This window comes from Chondrus crispus, genomic scaffold, assembly GCF_000350225.1.
Source record: "Chondrus crispus Stackhouse genomic scaffold, scaffold_157, whole genome shotgun sequence".
NCBI lineage: Eukaryota > Rhodophyta > Florideophyceae > Gigartinales > Gigartinaceae > Chondrus > Chondrus crispus.
In genome coordinates, this window is record NW_005179028.1 from 56,559 (window position 1) to 80,258 (window position 23,700).

At 50.2% G+C, this 23,700-nt stretch overlaps 2 protein-coding genes; both read right to left on the bottom strand.

Annotated features, from left to right (window-relative positions):
* Positions 1–4,278: 4,278 nt before the first annotated feature.
* Positions 4,279–5,946, bottom strand: CHC_T00009516001 (Animal heme peroxidase homologue). The gene has a single exon (XM_005713962.1). It carries the CDS (start codon positions 5,944–5,946, stop codon positions 4,279–4,281), a length of 1,668 nt encoding a protein of 555 aa, XP_005714019.1.
* A 918-nt stretch (positions 5,947–6,864) lies between these two features.
* On the bottom strand, positions 6,865–9,205 carry CHC_T00009326001 (5-methyltetrahydropteroyltriglutamate--homocysteine methyltransferase). XM_005713963.1 is given in 2 exon segments: positions 6,865–6,985; positions 6,986–9,205. 1 exon segment carries the CDS (start codon positions 9,203–9,205, stop codon positions 6,986–6,988), a length of 2,220 nt encoding a protein of 739 aa, XP_005714020.1. The 3' UTR covers positions 6,865–6,985.
* Between the last annotated feature and the right edge of the window lie 14,495 nt (positions 9,206–23,700).

Sequence of the window (23,700 nt, forward strand, 5' to 3'; positions counted from 1 at the left end):
TGTAGTGTCCTATTCACGCCTTCCGGTAGAACCGGCAAATTACTTTTTGTTACTGTAGTCTGGGCCTTAATTTGGTGAAGAACCCGTGACGCGCTGTCCACGTGAGCAGAACTATTTGCGTGTAGATTCTGTACACGTGTTGTACACGTGTTGTCTTCTCGTAAACCTTGTCTTCCGGGCGGGGTTGGTCCGCCGGGGTAGCCTCTTCTTCGACGAGGTCCAAAACGGCGATGGAGTCCTCCCCGTCGCTTTCCCCGTTTTCCACAGGCGTGCAGGGTCGAGGCCGTGCGCGTGGCCGAGATATTTCTTCTGACTGCTCTTCGGGGGCTTGCGGTGCCCCAAGGTCCTTGTCTGAATTCGGTTTGAATGCCACTAGAATAGAAATTTGTTCGGCAACTAGGTTCCTATTTTAGAGGTAGCGGAAAAATAAAGAACTTACTCTTTTTATTATTTCCGATGAGAGTTATGCTAAAGAGGAAGGCAGATTTACCCCTTTTTGATAAAACGTACTGCGTTAATATCAAAAAAGAGATAAGAAAACCACTGCTCTCGAAAAGACAAAAAAATCTTGAACTTGAAAGGCTGAGGTTGTCATTTTTCTTCTCGAAGAAACTAGTTGAGTGTAAAGTCTAGACTGTCGCAAAAGTAGAAAAAACAGTAAGTGTTAACCGGCAGGACTGGGCGAGAATGTTCGCGTCAATTTACTGTGCTGGTTGCGTCCTTTCTGCTTCCTTCAACCAGCTATTCTGCCCGGGCTTCCGACTATTTATACTACTACTCCCGCGCGTCTCATCCTCCCGTTTTGCTCTCTTCTTTGCGATTCCTTTGTTGATAATTACGAGTTATTGCATTATCAGTAGAGTCGTTGAGAGAGGCACTGTAGGTTGACAGATGAGGTCAATTGAATTGACCTCATCTGTCAACCTACAGTGCCTGTCCATATTTAATGCACCTTTTTCAACTATTCGGATGCACTTGGCGGGCAGTAACCGTCACTGTCAGCTGATAATTTCCACATTCAATCATGAATATGTTAAATTGGATCAATGAAAAGATGCCCCATCTTCCATGAACACGAATGAATCATCATCATAACAGTACACAAATGACAGGAAATAGTTCTCGAGAGTATTACAGTACGCTGTGGAGTCCTGTATACCATTTTGAAAAGCTAATGAGGACCTTCCTTTCGACGAGAATGCACCTCGAAATCATAACAGATGCACCACCAGCCCGTCGTGAAAAACATTGCTGCTTTTCCGTCATCAAATCCCTCCAATAGTACTGAAATCCGTCAGGTCCATCTAGATTGAACCTTTTCGCACTGAAGAAAATAACGTCGTCCCATTCCTAGGACTAATGAGCATGATTGGTCGCCCAGTTCACACGGGCGGTTGTATGATCATCAGTCAATAGTAGGACGGGATTGCGTTTCTGATACTTGTTCGTCTCTTGCCTCTTGACCTCGCACCATACTGTTTGGCGGGACACCTGTAAATCGAGGTTTCTTTTAACTGAGGGGCAGCTCTGAGATTCTTTAGAAATCTCCATTTTATCTCCCTTTTCTCCCTTGGTGATAGCTTTGACGGCATTCAGGGACTTTTATTAGTCCCATACGACGCGGGGTCTCTTAAAACGTTAGCCATAAATTTTCCAGAGCGATTTAGACGCCTCCCTATCTCAGTCGAGATTAAGCCTTCTTCTTTAAACGCGAGGATCTTTCCTTGCTCGACAAGTGTGAGCTTTGTTCCTCTCGGAAATTTAGGTGGTGTAAAGCGGTTGTTCGGTGGTATCAGTTGCTTTCGGAATGCTGAAGATCAATTATAAACCGTGTTGAAGTGGTAATCGAGTATAATAATTAGGTTTTTATTTGGCACAGAGTGTATAAAGATACTTATGTTACTAACGGATACAAACGATGCTGCCGTTGTATTTTTAACGTCCTCAGAGTGTTTTGGCTTCGTCTTGGAGTAATAAGCGCAAATCGTTCTCTGTGCAAGGCCTTGCAGACTGCAGTACGACATTTTTCCGGAAACGGCTATATTTTTGTAACGCACTGTACAGTGTCTTCTAGTCGGGTGTGGTACATGTAAGCAGTACTTCGTCAGATGCAACCGCGCGAAGCGGAAGAGTAAACAATTGTCCAGTTTCGTTTCATATTTCTGTCTGTCGACTTGTTGAGCGACACTGAGTGCGAAATTTCCGCACCAGGATTTCTTCTGCGGCAAGTAAGCCGTACGAGATTTTACCGCAATGTACCCCAGGGGTACAGTGCGTACTGAAAGTATAAGGACACCATTGAAACCTTGACCTTACACAAAAATACGAAAGATATGATCATGAAAAGCAGCTCAAACGAAAGAGAAGAGAAAGAGTGTACAGAAGCTGCAATCGTTTTTATACTATGATACTTGTACGGTGACTTATCTTAAAAAACCTAATTACAGCCGCACTGTAATTGTAAGGACAAACAAAAAGTGCAATCAAAACCCTCCTTTATTTCGATCTCAATAAGACGTGCGGTCGCCATTCTTCTGCAAAACAGCAATGCAACGCCCCTGCATCGATCCAACGAGATTCTCAAGAATACTGTGGTCGATATTCTGCCAGCAATCGACAATAGCCTCAAACAGCTCTACAGTATCCTGGTACTGTCTCCCATTTCCATACACACTCCTCGCTAAGATCCCCCATATATTTTCGATGGGATTGAGGTCTGGTGAACGCGAAGGCCACGGTAAAACAGCAACGCCATTGTCCGTAAACCATTTCTTGGTATAAAAAAAACGATGTATAGAGGCGTTATCTTGGTGATACGTTCAATTCTAACCATGCGTCACTGCCGCAAACGGTAACAAATCGTCATTAAGTAGTTCACAGTACTTTGCAGAATCCGGTTTCCCATACATTATTACTAAATTGTTCCGTCCGTAATAAGAGAAGCAAACCCAAATCATTAAAGAATCACCTCCTTGGTGACGTCTGCTTAAAACTTTTTCTCCCTTCTTAAGTCATGCCAATAATAATGAAAACCATCGGGGCCATCCAAATTGAACTTCTTCTCGTCAGAAAAATAATTTTGTTCCATTTCTCATCATCCCAAGTAACATGATTTTTAGCCCAATGTAGCCTTCGTTGCATATGCATTGGAGTGAGGACTGGAGCACTTACAAACTTGGTGTACTTTAGATTAGTATCTTTCCTCAAAAGAGCTTGTACGCGCGACCGGTGGACCGGTAAATCGAGTGCCTTGCGGATCTGATTGGCCGACTTTTCTCCTTTAGAAGCCTCCCTTATTACTCTGCGCTTTAAAGCGGGCGTTAGTTTAGGAGGCCTTCCACTCCTCTTTTCAGATCAATATGCTTGCGGATTCATAATAAAGTTGTGCACGGCGGTCTTCGATCTGTTGATGGACTCTGCGATCTCTAGGACTAACAAGCATTCGTTGTGGAGAACGAGAATTTGACCTTTTTCCACGTCTGTCAACTGCTTCCCTTTCGGCATGTTGAGTAGCTAGATGGTGGGCATCGGTTGGCGGGGATGGCCGGGCGTGTTCGAGAAGATAGTACTGTAGCGTTTTGGTTGCGCGAAAAATGGTTTACTCTGCTACGTTATCGGTAATCGTGAATTGTCCTTATAATTACAGCGCGGTGGTATTTAGTTTTTTAAAGATAAGTCACCGTAGAAGGATCATAGTATAAAAACGATTGCAGCTTCTGTACACTCTTTCTCTTCCCTTTCGTTTGAGCTGCTTTTCATGATCATATCTTTCGTATTTTTGTGTAAGGTCAAGGTTTCAATGGTGTCCTTATACTTTCAGTGCGCACTGTACCACACGAAGGGTACCGCGGGCGACACAGATTATTTCAAGTCATTGTTCTGCCATCACAGATCGTTATTCCAGGTCCTTTTGCAATGAGAAGGGGGGGTGCTGTGATATTTTTCAACAAATTCGATGCCCTTGCTGTGGCCCGCTGTAATTCAATTTATTGAGAATTGTATTTAAAAATGAGGGTGCATATCGCGTATGATAAAAAAGTTTACATACATCCAAGGAGAACCCATTCGCGGTCGTGGAATAGTGTCCACGTGTACACAACGGTTTCATTTCGATCATAACTTTTGCTTTACAGTTAGAACTCGCTTCGGTTCTTCACACGTTTTGCCCCAGCCGGACCACGTGTCCACTTACGACACATGTGAAGAGCCCCGACTCGGCCGCCCTCAGATCCACAACTGCGCGGCACCAAGTCGTCCCGCAATTCGCCCTCCTCCCCGCTACTCAACAAAGAACACCCTCCCCGGCCGCGGCCGCACCTCAGAGTTGCGTCTCAGCACCGCCGCCATCCCGCCGCCGCCCTCAAACAGCTCCGTCACCCTCCCCACCTTCCCGCGCATCGCCATGAGCCCCTCATCCCCTCTCCAATAAAACGCGTCCCCATCCCGCAGCCTCTCGAACTGCATCTCCCACACCTTTCCCATCGTCTCCCCCATCCCGCCCTCCTTGCTCTCCGCGACCATCCCGACCCACGCGTCCACGCTCTCCACCTTCCCGTACACGCCCATCAGCGCCGCGCGCACCGCCGTCGCCGCAGGCATGTCCGCGAACCCCCGCACCGTCCCCAGCCCCACCAGCTCGCGCACCCGCGCGTACCCCGGGATCGCGTGGTCGCGCCCGCGCTGGATGTTCAGCGCGATCAGGTCCACCCCGCTCTCCTCCGCCACCCCCGTGAACAGGAAGTCCCGCACGCTGTCGTGCACCAGCAGGTCCACCTCCTGCGCCGCCGTGCCCGCCGCCGCCCGCAGGAAGTCGTCGATCCCGTCCGCCAGCGCGTCCGCCCCGCGGAAGAACGTCTCGGACATGCGCAACGCCGACTTGCTAACCCCGTCGCGCCCGACCCGCCGCACCACGTTGCCCACCATCGTGTGCCCCACACGGAACGCCGCCGTCGAGAACACGTCCAGGATGCTCACGTCCACGTCGGGCCGGAACCCCCTGTACGCCGGCAGAGCCCGCCCCGTCATCGCCGGGTAGAATTCCTCGAATACGATCTTGGCAAACTGCGCCCCGTTGATCTTGCGCGCCGTTTGGTACAGCTGCTCGTCGTTGTAGTCCGGGTACGCTTGCGCAAGCTCGTCGCAGATCGAGTTGTGCTCGCGCATGAACAGCGTGTGGAGGCACGTCAGCATGGGGTGCTCGTTGACGCGCGTCTCGCCGGCGACGAAGAAGCCGGGCGAGTTGTTAGGCGAGTTGGAGAGGCCCCTGTCGTTGAGCGGGAGCAGGTTGCCGGAGCTATTTTTCAGCTTTCCGTCGCGGAAGGAGCGCAGCGCGTCGGCGCGGACCTTGGAGTCGCCGTACACCGTCGACAGGTCAAGCGCGGCGGGGAGCGCGTTAGTCGGGCGCTCGGCGCCCGTGCGCTGGCCGCGCACCTCGACGCCGCTACGCGCGGACCGCGTGAACTTGAGCTTGCCCGTGACGTTGGCGAAGATCGGGTCGTCGTTTGGCACCGCGATGGGAAACGCGTCGCCGCCGCTCGGCGTCGAGACGATGGTGTGGTCGATGAATTGCCCGAAGAAGACGGCGAGTTCGTTTACCCCCCGCTTGTTGTACGCGTCCATGGACTGCCTGCAGAGAGCGTTGGACACGAAGCGCGCCGAGGGCCGATCGGCCCCCGTCGGCACGACAGAGGAGGCGGCATCTTCGAGCGAGGCGTGCGCGCGTCCCTTCGAGCCGAGAAGCCGGTGTTGGGGGTTGGTGCACGTGCCGTCGAAGGAACGGAAGTTTGGGTTGCAGACCGTGTCAAAGCTGGGCGCTCCACTTGGCGCGTCACGGTTGACTTGCCGTGTGGTTTCTAGACCGTCGGTGGCGTCGAGTTGCGGATGATGAGCGAGGGCAGAGAGGAAGAGAGTGAAGGAGAGGATGAGATATTTGGCGGCTCTTGCCATGGTAGCTATGCGAAGGAAGGCAGGACGCGATTGGAAAGAAGGAAGGGGAGCGGAAGGGAATGACGTCTCTTTATACCGGAGCTGGAGACTGCACGACGGGCCCGTTATGCTCGACGGCGCGGGTATGCTCGACTGTATCGTGAGCGAGTAGCCGATAGACGCGCTGTTTTAATCACCGGGGGGAAGCGATGCAGGCAGGCTGTTGTCGGGGGAGCCGGCGGGGGTGCACGCGGCAGGGAAGGAGAATGTTTGTAACTCTTGCGCGGAAGGAGCGCAGCAAGGGCTGGAAGGGAGTGCATCAGCATCGTGAGAATTGCGAGAGAAGAGACTTGCGCTTTGAATATTGGACCAACTGACATGTAAGGAGCAGTTCGAGCGGTATCGAACACCTCACACATAGTGTGTGGAGAATTCGGGGTTGGGTACGGTGTGCACATGTGTGTGGAGGCGAGGAGCAAAGCCGGGGGAAGACGAGTTGTTGCAAAAGTTTGTTCGGGTTGCCGATATGGAACCGGTCGGTAGGTCGCGCACAGAAGCGGGTGAGAAGAACAAGATGACACGTTTGCGAGACGAGAGGTGGTTCTTGTGCGTGCGTTTTGTCATGGAAGTGGGCTAGTGGAGGGTAGTGGGATGAGTGTGTGCTGTGCGAGTGTGCAACGGGCGTGCTGTACAGGATTAAAGAGAAGATGAGGAGTAAGAGCGGGGGGTGATTCGGACGGGTCTCGCGACGGGCAAGGGCGAATCCTCCCGGTCATGTCTTTCTGCTCCCTATCCATACTGCGTAAAGTTTAACATAACAACGGACATGTCTCGTGTCTTGCTGAGCAGTATGATCCTCCGATAGCGACTCTCCCTGACGTATCGACTACCGCCATCACTGTCTGGGAGATGACCCGACATGTAAGATCAGGAAAGCAATTAAAGTAACAACCTACAAAACGTCTTTACGGGCTTCAGTCAAAAAGGAAAAAACCCCTACCCTTGGGTGGGGGTGGGAATATGACTTGCTCTCCCGCGAAACTTTACATCCTAACCGACCCTACTTGGCACGCGCCTTTTCGGCCGCGGCCACCATGTTCTTGAGAGCCGGGATCACTTGCTCCCATTTGCGCGTCTTGAGCCCGCAATCCGGGTTGACCCACACCCTCTCCCTCGCGAGCCCCACCTTGCCGAACAAAGCAACACGCTCAGCGACCGCGTCCACGCCCGGTACAACCGGCGAGTGAATATCGTACACGCCGGGGCCGATGTCGCGTGCGTAGCCAAACTCGGCCAGCACGCGCAGCATCTCATCACCCGAGCGCGAGTTTTCAATCGTCAGCACATCGGCCTGCATGTCGTCAATCGCCTGCAGGATGTCTTCAAAGTCGGCATAGCACAGATGCGTCACAATCTGCGTGGCCGCCTGCACGCCCGAGGTGCTGAGCCGGAACGCGCGCACGGCCCAGCGCAGGTACTCGGCCCAGTCCTTGTGCTTGAGCGGCAGTCCCTCGCGAAGCGCGGGGTCGTCGACCTGGATGATCTTGCAGCCGGCGGCCTCAAGGTCGGCCACCTCGTCGCGAAGAGCCAGCCCGATCTGGTAGGCCTGCTTCTCATGTGAGATGTCCTTGCGCGGGAACGACCAGTTGAGAATCGTGGTCGCCCCCGTGAGCATGCCCTTGACGGGCTTCTCAGTCATTCCTTGCGCAATCTTGAACTCGCGCACGGTCATGGGGCCCGTGCGGGACACGTCACCCGTGATAATGGGCGGGCGGACGTACCGCGAACCAAAGCTCTGGACCCATCCATTCTTGGTAAACGCAAAGCCCGTAAGCTTGACGCCAAAGTACTCGACCATGTCCGAGCGTTCGCACTCGCCGTGCACAAAGACGTCCAAGCCCAAGGCCTCTTGCACGCCAATGCAAAAGCCGATCTGCTTGTCGATCATGCTGTGGTACTCAACCTCGGAGAGATTGCCCTTCTTGAACTGGGTGCGGACGCGGCGGATCTCCTTGGTTTGCGGGAACGAACCGATGGTGGTGGTGCCAAACCCGCCGGGGACGGAAAACTGTTGTGGGCGCCGCCTCTCAAATTTGGGCTCGCGAACAAACAACTCCTCATCGAGCGCATCCGTGATGGCATCCTGGACGATCTGGTCCATCTGGGCGCCCTTGGCACCGCTACCCGCAGGCTGCTTGGCCAAAGCGACGACGGTATCGAGCTTTTGGACGGCAAAACTGAGCCTGCTCCTGATCTCCTTGGGGATGTCGGTCTCGCATTCGACATCGATAGGCACATAATGCAACGAGCAGCTCGGCTGTACCGAGATCTCGACGCCATCCCCCACGGCCTCTCGAATGGCGGCGAGCATGGGCGGGGCAGTATCGGCATCGGTCCACACGGAGCGTCCATCGACGACGCCAGCGCCCAACCTAAGGCTGTTCGGCCACGTCATCTCCTTGAGCGCAGCCAAGTTGTTGCCTCGAGTGAAGTCGAGTGAGAGGCCATTGATGCCCGGAAGCGCGACTACCCAGGACAGGACGGCAGGGTCAACCGAGTCGAAGAAGGTGACGACGTGCAGAGGCAGGCGCGGCTCGGCGAGGGCCTTGTACGCGGTCTGGTACAGGTCCTTCATCTCGGCGGCCTCCGTGAGAACGAGGGCCGGCTCCTGCATCATGACTTCCTTGACGCCCATGGCCTTGAGCTCGGCGAGCAGCTGGGCGTAGACAGGGAGCAGCTTGGCCAAGACGTCCTTCGCTTCGACGCCCTCCAGCTTAGCCAGGTGGACGTACGTGACAGGCCCGAGGACGAGCGGGACGACGGGGTGGTTCCCGACGGTGTCCTGTGCGAGGCGGATCATGTCGAGAAAATCAGCAAAATCCGGGCGGGGAGCCGCAGCCGCGTCGATCTCGGGGACGAGGTAGTGGTAGTTGGTGCCGAAGAACTTGGAGAGGTCGAGCGCGGGGGCGTCGTCGACGCCGCGGGCCATGGCGAAGTAGCGGTCGAGGGCGGGGAGGTGGGCGAAGCGCGGCGGGACGCAGCCCAGGCGGCGGGTCCAGTCCAGCACGGGGTCGTACAGGGTGTGGTCGCCGACGGCGATGCGAGCGACGCCGGCCGCGTGCTGCGCGCGCAGCGAGTCGACGAGGACGGCTTCCGAGACGGCGTGCAGGTCCGCGGCCGTGGACTGGGCGCCCCAGTGCGACTCGAGGGCCTTCTTCATCTCGCGGTTGCGCCCCACGCGCGGGTAGCCCAGCGTGGCGGACGAGAGGGCGGCGGGCATGGTTGCGGGGGGGGGGGGGGGGGGTTGACGGATGCGTGGGGGACGGGGCGGTGCGGTGCGCAAGGGGCGATTTTGGGCGGCGAGGTGTGGCGCGGGTCGGCGGTGGGAAGGGGGGGACGTATTTATAGGGCGGCGGGCGGTCGGTGTCGGGGGAAGGGTCGGCGGCGGAGCGGAGCGCGGATGCGGATGATGCACCTCGGGCAATCGGGTGTGAGGGCGACAGAGGAGATGTTGCAATCAAGGGCCTGGAGGGAGGCGGGTCGGGGCGGCGGCGGCCAATGCGGGTGGCGCGAGGGCCGGTGAGACGCTGTGCCTCTGCGACAAGTGGCGCGGCCTCCGCAAATCAGGGCCTTTCTTAACCTCCGTGCGTGGGCGTGTGTGCACGCCTCCCTGTTCTCTCATTGGCCCCACGCCAGTTCAATAAATTCGATCGGCGGCCTTTACAGCTCTCTATCTTCGATAAGGGCACGTTGGAAAAGCTGGAGGAGGTATGATCACTAGGCTCGGCCCAACGCAGGCACTTCCTATAAAGATAATCGAACAGCAGAACGATTTGCTGATTCGCAATGTCTGGAGGTCCCAGCGGAATAGTCCTTCTTTGAAGGTACATATTCTCACACAATATGAGCGATTTCTTAAAGTATGGAGGACCCATTGAAGAAGCTTTTCTGGACCCCCAAAATCCCGCATATATTCATTCAGATCGACGATTCGGGAAATTTGCCTCACGGGGTCATTTTCCCAGGTTACTTTGCCGGCCGGGATGGGCCTTCAGGAACTGCGTGACCTTAGCAAGCGGGGCTGTTGCAGAGCGATAGTAACGCTGTAATGAAAAGGGAACTGTCTCGAAAATGTGCATGCTTTGTCAAAAAGCATTGAAAAGTATTCCGAAGGTGAGCTATAATTTCAAGCGTTGCGGACATTCGAATCTATACAGGAAATATCTGCCCAGATACACTCACAAATAGCAGCTACCGGTTATCTAGTTATCATCCCGTAGCCGTAACAGCAATCAGCAACAAAGCGAGTGCGTGCGAGATTCCCGTTTACAAGCTCAACACATGCCTGCGAAGGAGGGCTACATGGTCCGAATTGAGCTCCTACATCGAAGAGGTCTACCAGGAGTGCTACAGGCGGTGCATATATGATTAGGAGCGATAATGAGCTTTTTATTGCCTATATGCAACGCAGAAGGGATTTTGAGTACACAGAACTGTGCAGCAAAAGTGCTCATAGATTCGATGAGCCATCTGTTTTACACGAGTTCCATTGGGTTTTGACCTAGCCTTCCCTCCTTGTCTTCGTTTAACCACTCAAAAACAGGGCAGTCGCATGTTATAATATTGGACAAGAAAGTAGTCAGATCTACATCTTCCATATCTGCTACGTTATTATTCCTTTGGCACTCAGCAGCAAGATTGAGAAATGCAAACCGAATTCTCAGAAACGGAATAAGATTCTGTCCCTTAAGGTAACGCATATGGTGGATGACTCTATCGATGCGTGCATTAAAGGACTCTGCTGTTGTGGTACGATGGGTGTCGAGTTCTGCGTAGCTGTCCGCGTCAAAAAAGGAACAGCACTTGTGCGATTTGTAATGAAAACGGTCCACCACCAGGCGGCTCCAGTGAAGTAGCCAGGGGGTTCTCAGAATAGTGGATGAGAACATATTACATGCATTATCATAGTATATGACTCGAGGTGGGATTTGAAAGTGGCTTAATGCTGTTCACAACGCAAGTGACGTGGACTCAGCTCTTGTCATGACCACAAACCCGATTAGTTTCGGATTTTCACAAGCGCACTGTGCAGTCAGAAGTCCAGGAGAATGTGTATCCGAAAGAGGATATTTTTTGGTGCAGTGATGTGTCTCCGCTCCCTCGAAAACAATTCCATGGCGACACTGACGTCTTCCAGGGAAACAAATTCCGCTTACTTCCTGATCTTTACGCAGTAAGTCTGTATCAGTATCCACCCCGCTTCTCGAATCATTCATTTCTCCACGATGTTGATTAATTAATCCAGATCTCGTTCCGTCTCTGATCTGGGTCTCTGTGACAGATGCATACAACTCCCAGAACTTAACAGATTCCGGGGAGATTATATTGTCCAACGTTCGAAAATATTCCTCCGCCTTCTCGATGTGACGTGTCATGCATTGGGAGACAACGTCAGCCATATTTCTTGCCTGAGACATGTGAGTTCTTGAGCTTAGAGGCTCGAATAGAAATCTCGAAACGACAGGGTTGACCCTTCGGACATTCATAAGTTCATTGCAGACATTCTCACAGCATTGCAGGCATGGATATTCAAACAACGAAAATTTTGTATTATGGTTGCAATGAGCAAAGTCGTTGAGATTGTCCGTCAGTCTTCTATGCATGCAAAAAGATGGTTCTGCCATTGCCCGGCAGCTCCTTCTAAGGACTCCTGGACGAGTAAAGCGGTTCCAGGACACCTTCAAATCATCACGTTCACTTGGGTTGAATGGCATGATGTACACCAAACCCACATGTTCAGTTAGGAGGAACTCGACCAAATCCAGAAGGGATTCCAAAATTTGAGTCATTTTTTTTGGGACCAACACCAGCACACTACCAACCCAAACGCCTTTTCTGCAACGAGGGCCGAGCTCGCCGTCCTCATCACATGACTCGCTGTCCACTTCCTCCCTGTCGGGAAGTTCTCCCAACTCATTCTCAGATTCGTCACTCATCTGTTGTTCGATTTCAGTATACTTCTCTTGGATGCCAAAAGTCATCCTGAGCAGTTGTAGAACTTCGACCGCATCGTCGGATTTTTCGAACTTTTGCCATTTCCTAATGCATTTTTCGTCGTGTTCCACATCACGAAGCCATGATCTCCCACAAAAGCAAGTGTTTGGCTCCAAGTACTGTCTCATCAGTTCTACGTGAAGGGGTTTCATTGACGGCTTTTTTGTCGATTTCATGCCTGTAAGATGGAAATGGATTTCGTTTCCCACATTCAAGGATGAACTCCTTATTTTTCGACGTGCAAATTTGCACATTTGCTTGATTGCCTTGCGGTGCTCGATTGCTTTTACCATCCGCTGATTTCTCCTTATTGCAGCTGGAGCTGATAGCTTGTGAGCATCTCTTCGGAAAGGTGGGAGCTTCCCCAGGATACCTGCAGCGGTGCCATCTATTACGATAGCTTTGAATCGCTTCATTCCATCGCTTTCTGTCAACCCCAATTCCATTTTGTCTGACTGAGAAAGCGGTACCTCACATTCATCGCATGAAAATAGTTTCCAGGTCACCTTTTCGCTCTGCACGTCAACTGTGTCAAGAAAGTACCTTAGAGCTTCATTGGCTCTCCTCCTGCTCCGTTCAGCTTCCCCTGATATGCTCCCAAAGAAATCTCTGCCTTTGAATCTGTTTTGAGTGCTCACCGCCGTCGAGAAAAGCTTCGCTGCAAAGTAGGAATTTCTCATTGATAGGCCTCGGTAGCAAACGCTCTGCAAATACGCGTTAAGGATCTCAACAGTGAAAGCAGAGCCCTTCCTGACCGGAAATATACCTAGCCACTGCCCTGAGAAGAAGACGATTTGACTACAGTGACCACACTTCCAGTCTGTGACTGTTACCGATGGGGCGCCGTGCGAAAGCGTAAATAGCCGGATTGAACGGAACCAGAAATGCATATGATTTCCTTGTTGGTTACCACAATTTGGACACCTTGCCAGGCTAGCATCGTTTAAATGCAGACGGGTGCCGGGTTCGGAAGACTCAAGCATCCTTGACAATACACTAGTGGCGTTGACGTCTCCAGGACACATCATCAAGCTCCTCAAGTGGTCGTTGCGAAGGTATTTCCCATCTTCGGATCCATTTTCTCCGCCAAACCCTTCGTTGAAATCGATACCTTCTGCAACCTCATCTAATTCGCGCTCGCCATCAACGCTGAGAATCTCAACGCTTGAATCATTTCTGCTTGCCAGCGCGCAGGACGTTTCGTGGACACAGATCCCTCTTTTGTAGGTAGAAGAACGGCAATTTTGACATTGAAATGGCTTCCTTTCGCACCACAATACCGGTGTGAATACTCTGCGATGCGAATCAAAAACTACCCAAAACGACCATCCTCGTAAGGCTTGCCGGGTTCGAGAAGTTATCCTATTTCCTGCATCCCGTCGCAACTGTGCCACTGGGAACTGCTCCATATCTCCTGGGATGTGAGCCCCGAAATGGCTTTCGCCATCCCTCAGAATTGTATTAATCTGTTCCATGAAATCTCTCTCCGTGGAAACGATTTTGACATGTTCACAGCTCGAAGTTTGAGTATTCGATACAAATGAATCGCATGTACAGCCCATTGAAACTGTTGCTCTTGTGCACCAGAAGTTGACACAAATACATTTAGGTGGCCTGGTCATGGTCTGCCATAACAGGCCAACCGTACAGGTGACAGAATCCTTGGAATGTTGCAAGCGGGCTGACATCATAGCAATCTCTCTTCTTTCGACAAGAGCATGCTCCAGTCTTATTTTCCTGCCGTCTCCCGGATCATCCGAGAGAAAATCAATAGTATGCTGACAACTTCGGACCATCTTCTTGAACAGCTCCTCCTCCGATAGCCTCACCTCTCCCCCATCAGTTCTCTTTCTTCTAACGCTCCCAAGTGAGCCCAATCTTAGAGGGAATGCGGAGTGTTTCGTCGCTTTTCCTACCGGCTCTTCTTGATAATCCAGTAAGTCAATCATCTCGTAATCAGATGAGCCCTCGTTGCTGCCTTCAGACTGGTCTTTGTGGCTGTCGTGTACATTGCACTGAACTATATCTTCATCGATAAGCTGAAGATCATTCAAAGTTGTGTTTTCTGTCCTGATTTGCGATATCGTGCGAATTCGCGTAGAAAAGAATGGCTCAGATCCTTCAGCGTCTCTAAATACCGCGGAGAGTACATGTGTCTCCTCGGTTTCGTCATCGTGAATGGTCGTGATTCCGGAATCGTTTGTTTTCGCGTTCATTTCCCACAACAATTGAAAAATCGGTCACCCGCACGCACACGCATTTCAGATGTTTCGCAATGACATGAAAGCTTTTGACGATCCGGGACCATCTGCCAGAGGCAGAGTTCTTCGAGTCACCTGGGTTGCGGGGCACTGGGCAGCATCACCAGATCGGTACAGAGAATGAGGAGAGATCATGGCTGTACATCTGGTGACCCGGATCATTTTTCTACAACTATTGGCCATTTACACTAAAATTTGGCAGGGGCCCCTTGGCTTTCTGAAAGCTGGCTGGCAGATTTCGACTATTTCCCGCCAATGTCACCATTAACCATTTCCGTCGGTTGTCTCACCAATGCTCGACAATTCAGAGAACCACCAACATCTATGCAACAAGCCGTTCAACTCATTCTCGTGAAGATGGAGGCAATTGCACCAATTGATTTTCAGAACCACCTGGATGCAATTATCCAGCAACTCGTCGACATACAGAGTAAGTCTTCGGATTGTCGGTTTCACCTCTTTCTGGAGAAAGACATTGAGAGTTCTGCAAGTATCCGACGTGGTGAGACGAGGGTATTGTTTTCGCCGACGATATCGTTTGGGGCATCATCTCCGGAAGCATTGTCAAAGGCTGAGGATTTTGTTTGTGCTCTTCGTTCATTATCCTTCATGGCAAGTACGGGCATAGTTTCTACGCCGCGACATCCAGTGACCGCTCCTCTTACAGGTCCCACACTCTCGGTACCAAGTTGGTTCCCTGGAAAGACATATAGGAGGGAAAACTCTGCCAATGATAAAGTATGGAAGTGCATGCAGCAAGAAGGGCTTATTATCAGTCCCGAAATCGCCGACCGTTTCTACTCCTACACGCAACAAGATGTGCGCGATTTGTACCAGAAGTTTTTCACCTTGTTGCATCAAAAAATACGAGCAATTGACAGCTCTCTTGTCGTCAACAAGCTCGAATATGCCCGATTCACTCCGCCATGGATTAGAAAGCACTTGTCGGTTTCGGGACAGCCAATCTGCTATTTAGGAAAATTAGAGAGTCCTGAAGTGTCTCTGCCTGACCTCAGAGCGCAAAGAAGTGTCATAGAGCATCGTAGAATGTCCTGGATTCTTGCGTCGTTTTATGAGAACGAGGCGCAGATGTCCCAAACTTTGTTGGATAGATTGACGCAAAACATGACTCCTACATCCGTCCCAGTACGATCCAAGCGCAAGGCTCCGTATTCTAGATTCACTCTTCAACGAAAAAGGTCTAAAAACAGGCGTGAAGTCAGTCTCCCACCGATTTCGAGACGTCCCGACTCATGCTCGCCGGAACGGAATCCCACAATAAATGGAGAAAACTGGGAGGGAACGGACGACGTTGTATTCAATGGCAACGTCGTAGTTTGCGCTTTCGGTTTGTGATGCCATTTTCGAGACTATCCGCAAGAAGAAAGTGGTATCAGTGCTGAATGCAGAAAATGCGGTAAGAAGATGCACGATATTTGTGGTGGAGGGGAAGAAGGGGACCGAATCTGTCCGCGCTGTAACTTAGAATCATCACCTTAAGCTGACGTCTCAGTCGCGAGTCATGGCATGTGTAGGTAGTGGTAAGGACGATGAATCTTCTTGTGTTTAGGACGCCGATTTCTGACACCCTTCTCGACATAAATCAAACAGTACTCCCGCACGCACTTGCTTTCCCCACGTAGTGTGAGATTAATAGTGTCACTGATGACACTGGGCATTTTTTGATGAATCTTAAGGACCGCTGACGCACCTGATATTAGGGTCTGAATTGCGTTCGGGGTAGATGGTCGTCGCAGGAAGGTTGCTACTCTATGGGGAACCATCGGCAGCAACTGATTGTGTGTGATGACACACTGCTTTTCGGGGGACAAGTCTCCTCATGCCAAAACTCACTGTACCTACTTTTCTGCCAATAAAATTGCACCATTTGCAAAATTTTCAAATGTTCTAAGCCTCGGGGAATATTAGAATTCCTGACATGTCTGAATGGAGTCTCTATAAGAGGAACTTCCCTATTTATCAAATTCAGCTCCCTAGTGCTCTGTCTCCTTTAAGATGAATGAAACCTGAGCCTTTGGGAGACCGTTTCTGCAGCACTGAAATTTCTCCAGAATCTAACGAATGTTTCTGAACGACTACTTTCTATGCACACTTTAAACATTGTATTACTTTTTAGTCTTCATGAATGGAAATCACTGCATATTGTTTTGACTAGCGATTGAAAAACTGGATGCAATAGCTTCCAGAAGATCCAAGACGATATCTACTCTTGTTTTTTCAATGTAATACGATTTTTGAAGCTGTGGTACGTCATGTAAGGGTATAGAAATAACGTCGATGTCTATCCAGGTTTAGTTAACAATATCTCATCGTATAGTAAACGAGACGCCTCAAATCTCAGTTCATAACCGTCTAGACTCCAATGCTAGAAGTTCAGGCTGATACTGTCTTGTCCAAGAGTTCGATACGTCATATACATTCAAAAGCAAGACAATCCCATTGAACAGGTCGAACCTGTAGGTCGGGGCTGACGAATACATCCTTATGCGCGTTTCTTGGCTTCCCGGTGAGTCAGGAGTGTGTCAGAAATACAATTCGAATTTCTGCCAAGGACGCGTTGAATGGGAATTACAGTTTCTCAAACACGCTCAGAGACGCAATGCGGCTGACCGAATGTAAGTTTTTAAAAATGTTAAACGTGTCGAGCGTGTACTGTAATGAACATCATCCAAAGTGTACGCGTACACTTTGGATGAGGTGTAAGTTTTTGAGATGTTAAACGTGTCGAGCGTGTACTGTAATAAACTTCATCCAAAGTGTACGCGTACACTTTGGATGAGGCAGATCTGTAATTATCTCGTTTTTAGGCACTGGCGGCTGGCAGGTTAGACATGTCGGTACAGTAAGTGACACGGACCCTTTACAGTTACGATAACGACCCTTTACAGTACACGTTTCACAATCCAAAGTGTACATGTACACTGTAATGAAAGTTGCTCGTAAGTCACAAGTTGTCAAAAATGCATCGTAAGCGCAATTATGCCCAGTTCGATCATTCACATCTGGTCCTAGCTTTGGTCGCTATGAGGGTCTGGGGGAAGCTTCACGGGCATTTTTGATCCGCTTCAGCTACTACAATTTCTGCTGATACGCGCTCAACAGCAGAGATACACTCGGGGGGACTTCAGGGCGGCGTGCGGGGACCATCACTGTTTACTTATCCACGGGTTGACCGATCAAACGTGTTCATGGCATTCACGAGGCTTCGACAGAGGTGTGTGAGGGACGTTCTTGACCTGGCCGTTTTTCTCTCAGAATCAGGAAAGTTGGGGAAGCTGAGTGGCGATCGAAATGAATACAGCGATGAATCTGCTCGAGAACTAGCCGTCTTCGCATCCATTTCTGCAAACGGCGGTAGAAGGGTACTTTACCTTCTGTCCCTAATTCCGAATCAGGGACTACTGGATTTCTTTCAATCCCATGCTCTCCTTCGAGTATTCTCTCCAGAGGTTTGGTTTGAAAATGGAGTTTCATATAGCGCTTTGGATTTTATGAGTCCGAAGATACCAAGCTTAATCAAATCTGCATCGAACGATTCGCGATGCATTTTCTCTAAGTCGTTCAGTGATGTCGGTTCACCGACTAGAGATAAGCTTGTCATATGTTTTTTTCAAATCACAGCCGTATTAGCAACACTTTCCGGATGGTTCCGTTCACAGTCAGGAACTGCGCATTTGCAGGACGTCATGAGAAGATACCTATGTCCATCATGGAACACCTCCGGTATGAGTTCACAGCTGGAAGAACATTTTAGTTATGAAAACATGCATGCTGGGTGGAAGTCCGTCAACGTCGCATTCTTTCACCTCACAAAAAGTTCATGGAGGAGAGAGGATGCATATAATGAGAATGTCTTAAAGCTCATTGTCAAGGCTTTTTGTGAGTTTTTGAGTTGGTCTTTTTTCATGATGGGGAACGGCGACGCGGAAGGCTTTCAGACATCCTTGGAAGAACTGGGAGTATTGGTATTACAAAAGATCAGCGATGAAATCTTGGAGGGGACGTATGGCCGGAATTTGCTTCGTTCGCTGTATGAAATGTCTTTGCGAGAACGATTACGTGATGCTGATGAGCGAGATGTTTCCGCGGAACTGCCTCCAGAGCTTGCGCATATATTGCCGAAAATATTCTGTAGCGATCCCGCTCAGTGTAGAACTCGCAAAAGGACGGTACATGAGACCAACGCAGCGCATTCACTGTCGAAGCGCAAACGTGTTGAGAATGACTATCGAACATCTGAGCTGGCTTCGCATGATTTAATAGCAAACCGCACGCGTTGTGCAGTAGTCCCACGTACACCATCCTCTCGGAGGGAACCTCGTCGGCCAGTTGTACGCCACAATATGACCGCGACTTTCGTCCAGGAAACACCACCCGGTGTCCCAGATATGACCGCAAATTTCGTTCCGGAAACACCACCCTGTGACCCGGAATTAGAGAGGAAGCGGAGATTAATTTCCCTCGGAAGAGCAGCTAGCAGGGCGCTCCAAGCCATTCCAACAAGAGAATTTTCAACGATCACTGATTTGCAAAAGTGTGTACCGATTCGTAGTCGCAATTGGCGCGTCTCTTTCCGAGAGACGGGGGATGGCGATGAGAGAATGGCGCGAACCACAGTGAATAGAGCCCCTACGGAGAGGGATTACTTCGAGAGCAGACTCAGAAACCATCAAGAACACGGTGGAAATGCTATCACAGATCCTGAGTTTGAGAATCTCGTCGACGAAATCCGGCAACCGGAACTCATCAAACTCGTTCTGGGTCATGACGCAGTCGAAGAGAGAGATGAATTATCACCAGGCCTGCATAAACTCAACAGTGATCTCGATGCCTTTCAGGCTGAGATGCCTCGGTGGACGGTTTCACCAAGTGATGCGGAATCTGGATCAAAAGAAGATCTCATTGAGGGGAATGACGCTTGGTATCAATGGTATACGAAGCATAACAGCACTGCTATCCTTGAAGACGTCACGAATAGCGAAGATGCAATTCGATATGCAAATCATTGGAAGTGTTTTTTGACGTTGGAGCTCCGGGGCCAGTTGGCTGACGCGCTTTCGGAAAAATGGCCTTCTGCCAAGGGGAATCAGCAAGAGTTTCTCGAAAACGTACACCGAATTGCATATGAGTCACCATTCATTAATGTGCACATCAACAGAGTCACCAAATCTGGAACGTTGATAAACATGAAATGTGAAAGCGTAGACATCAGGATGAACCAAAGGATAGCCAAGGAAATGTCGGGGATGACTGTTGCGGTTGGATATCTGCAGAGATGTGACACAGATGAGAGATCACCTCTCATTTTGGTCATGATTCGAAGAGTTCATGTGAATGCTGACGACTATGATGTGTTAGATCTTGCAGGAAGGATAGACAAAGTATTTCTTTCTGCTGCAATTGATCGCAAGGTAGGTAATAGGTTCATTGTTGGACCTGGGGATTTGGTACGGCTGCAAAGCTTTTACAGCTATGCCTCACTCTGCAGGATGTTTGTAGCTGCACACATGATCTACGTCCTGCCGACTGGATTGCAAAAAGTTATGTTCGGAGTCAGTCCTCCGATATTGCGAAAAGAGCATGTGAAGCAGCGAGAAGAGCATGACGTCCGTCCTTTGTTCGATGCAGTCGATGAGCACTGCTTGAAATACTTATTCGGCTTGAGGAGGTCCCAGTTAATTGACAAACACCAGTTTGAGGCACTCATCATGTCAATGAGCCACATTGCCAAAGCCAATCCCAGGTCCTTGAGTTTTTCTATGATACAGGGTCCTCCTGGGACTGGGAAGACAATGTGTATCGTGAACTTGGTGGGAGCCCTAATTCACCACGGAAATGTGGGTCATCTCGGCTGTTTTCAGCGACACAATCTCTTGATGCGCAAAGATGGCATTTTGAGGTGTGCGAAAAAGGAAGACGGGACAGGAGCGGTGAAAATCCTGATCACTGCCAGTTCTAACCAAGCGGTTGATAATGTCGTCAGAGCCCTTGAGAGAGGTATACCAGATGGAAACGGAGGACGAATTTTTGTCCAACTAGCTCGAATTGCTCGGACAAGGTACGACTTGAAGGAACTGAAGAAACACTCAATTGACCAAAAAGGTTTGGTATTCGACGAAGAGTATTTTGACCGCAGGAATCCATCTACTGAAAAGAAGCCCGTCTGGACATCATTGGCGGCTCGTCGCGCGGCTGCAGATGAGTCGATTGTGCTTCTTGCCACTAACAACTTGGTCGGTGGGAAGCAATTCGCATACCTGCGGCAGGAAATAGACGTAATAATCAACGATGAAGTGTCAACCAGTATCGAACCAGAGAGCCTCATTCCCATGACAGTAACCAGGAAGCGAACAAGGTTTGGTCGCCTTCACTATATCGGTGTGGGTGATTTTAAACAACTTTCTCCATTATCGAAGACCCTGCATCAAATCCGAGGTCTCCAATTGCCGGTCCGTCTCACCTACGAGAATCAAACAATCTCTCAATTCGAGAGATTGTTTCGGGCAAGGAGAGTACCAGTGGCGCTATTAATGATCCAGTATCGAATGCATCCGGTCATTTCTACTCCCCACAGCGAGTTTTTTTATGGATCAGCAATTCGAAACGGAAATTCTGCGACGGTATTCATGACAGATTACAACCAGAGAAGACTGCAATCAACAGGATTCTTCCCTTTCACCTTTCTTGATACATCGTTCTGCCGGAGTCGTATGGAAAGCGATGATGGAGAGGGGAATATATGCAATCTCCTGGAAGCTCGGAAGGTACGCTGGGTTATATTGAGGCTCATTTCTCATGTTTCCAAATCAGATGGATCTTCTGTGCTCACAAGTTCCGGACTGAAAGGTAGAATTGCGGTCATCGCGCCTTACCGCTACCAGGTCCAACTGATCCGCGAAATCGTCTCAAAAGAACTCATAGGGGGCCTGGATATCATAATTGACACTGTAGACTCCATGCAAGGTGGACAGCGAGACATTGTGATATTTTCATGCACCAGAAGCAACGATAACGGCACATACGGATTTCTCACGAATCGCAGAAGGTTGAATGTAGCTTTTAGCCGAGCTAAGAACCTGCTCGTGGTGATTGGAGATTCTGAGCATCTATTCAGAGATACCTGTTTTCGATTTTTCATAAGCTGTTGCAGAGACTCGCGTGATGGAGCCGGTATGATGACTGCACGGCCTAGCAAGGGTGATAAAATTGCAAAGCCAGTCACAAGAGGGGGTTCAATGCATCTGCTTCGTCGTCGAAGTGGGTACGATCTACGCCCGAAAGAGACGCCGGGATGGTTGAAAGATGATGCGAAAGGTTCAAAAAGCGGAAGAATGAATGAATCACAGCTTGGGGTGCCCAGGATTCTGTCAATGATTCGCCAGCCAAGTCAAATAAGGAAACACGGTGATGACTACTTCATTTGCAAGCGCGTGCAGACTGCCCCTCTCTCAAATTTAGTTCAGTAGATGAAACAAAAATCGACTTTCCGCGTCTTTTGCACAAAGAAAAGGATCAATAGGTCACCCTGAAAGACCTTTAAAATATCAAATACGACGCTTCTTTGACTTCGAGGCACTCTGAGAGCCATTATGAGGCCTCTTGATATTATCGCAGACCAAGACAACGTCTTTCGTTATTTGTTGCATGCGTACAGTACTCAATTTTTTGCTATGAATTGTTTAATGGCACGCTGGACAAGGAGCCGTAACATAGACGCTCTCGTCAACTAACATTGCACTGTTTGTGAGCTCAAAGAGTGGTGTTAGACATTTTGAGTGAAACATGTGTTCACATGTCAATGGCTTTTTCACTTCATATCCAGCGCGATCTTTCTCCGCATCTTCTTTTTCCTTTCTGGTTCCATGCATCCATACAAAGAGTGGCACAAGGCAAACAAGGCAAACATCATCAGGAAAATCCCTGGCCTCTGGTTGCAGCGCTTTCATCTGAAGTATGCCTTCGAGATGACAATTAATTCCCGAAACAAGGCGTCCTGATCGTTTACGTTTTATAAAAGCAGTAAAAATCTCATTATTGCAGTCACGTTCTCCACAAGACACCATAAAGTCATTTGTGCGCACCGCGCTTGTGTCGAACACATCTTCAAGCCTGTCCTTGAAATAAAGTGATAAAGAGCATGAAAGGGTTACTGACATTGAGCTGCATCTTCTCCACCCCGCGGGGCACCCATTAGCGACCTCCTGTACATCTGAGAGCTCATCGCAGCCCGGAATTTCCGCTTTCTTAGCCATCTGTTGAGCCAATAAATGGGAATCTCGCACGCACTCGCTTTGTTGCTGATCGCCGCTATGCTCATAGGATGATTACCAAACTAGTGGCCGTTGTTGCAAAGAGTATCTAGGCAGATATTCTCGATGCCCAGATTTGAGTGTCCGCGATCCGGTGCCCCAGATTTTGTGAATAGCTGGTCACGATAGAATCATATAGCCATCCGATTTTTTGTACGCCAGATTTTGCGAATAGCTGGACACGATAGAATCGAATAGCAATCCGATGGAGGTTTTGAAAATGTTCGGTAATTTTCAAAGCCTCGTTTTAGTGGCCAGCAGGAAGCCCTCCTTTTAATCCAAATCAGCCTTTACAGCTGCTGGACGCAAATCAGGTGCCCTAGAATCGGTGTCACGGATCATCACGCCTCCGTGACCTGACCCCTTCCTTCGCCTCCCTAGGGGGGGCCTTCTGAATGGCCTTTTCACAAAACCTGGAGGCCTCCATAGTATTCAAACCAATGAGCCAATCACGGATTCGACGAATAAGTGCGATTTTAGTTTGGTTGGTGTAAATACATATCATGGAGGACTCACGGCGCTTTCTTCGAGTCCTCCACGGTGCGAACGTGCCCTAACCCCTATCTTTTACAACGAGACGCCAGGCACACAGCAAGGCACTCTTTCAAGCACTTTCCATTGGCCCCCATTTCGCTCTTCCAAATTCAAAAAATGGCGGAAGACACGCACCAAAAGCAAAATGCTCGCAGCTAAGGCAAAATTCGAAAACAAGATCTGGATGCGCACTATCCCACCCCGCCCTTGCAAAAGCCCACCCCGCCACCGCAAAAGCCCCCCATCCACCACAATTCCCAACTCCCTGAACAATCGCAACCACCCTTTTCCCTCCCTCCATGGTCGTATCGATCCATCCCCGCCGCAGCCCGCGAAATCATCCCGGATCTGCGGCTCGTCTCCCCAATCTTCCACCTACCCTCTGCGACGCGGGGTCCCTTTCGCGATCCTTGGACGCCGCGTTTGCCGCCGATATTGCAAGCTAACCGTTACCTCCGCTCACACCATTCCCAGTATCAACACCTTCTGCTACTGTAACCCCCCGCGCAGCACCGAGATTCAGTGACATGAACTCGCAAGAGACTCCAGCTGGCGCAGTGCGACTCGCGCCAGCTCCGAGCTCAGGGCAAAATGAA

What these genes read in the sequence shown, in the direction of transcription:
- CHC_T00009516001 (XM_005713962.1), bottom strand. Translation starts at nt 5,946, where the DNA reads ATGGCAAGAGCCGCCAAATATCTCATCCTCTCCTTCACTCTCTTCCTC.
- CHC_T00009326001 (XM_005713963.1), bottom strand. Translation starts at nt 9,205, where the DNA reads ATGCCCGCCGCCCTCTCGTCCGCCACGCTGGGCTACCCGCGCGTGGGG.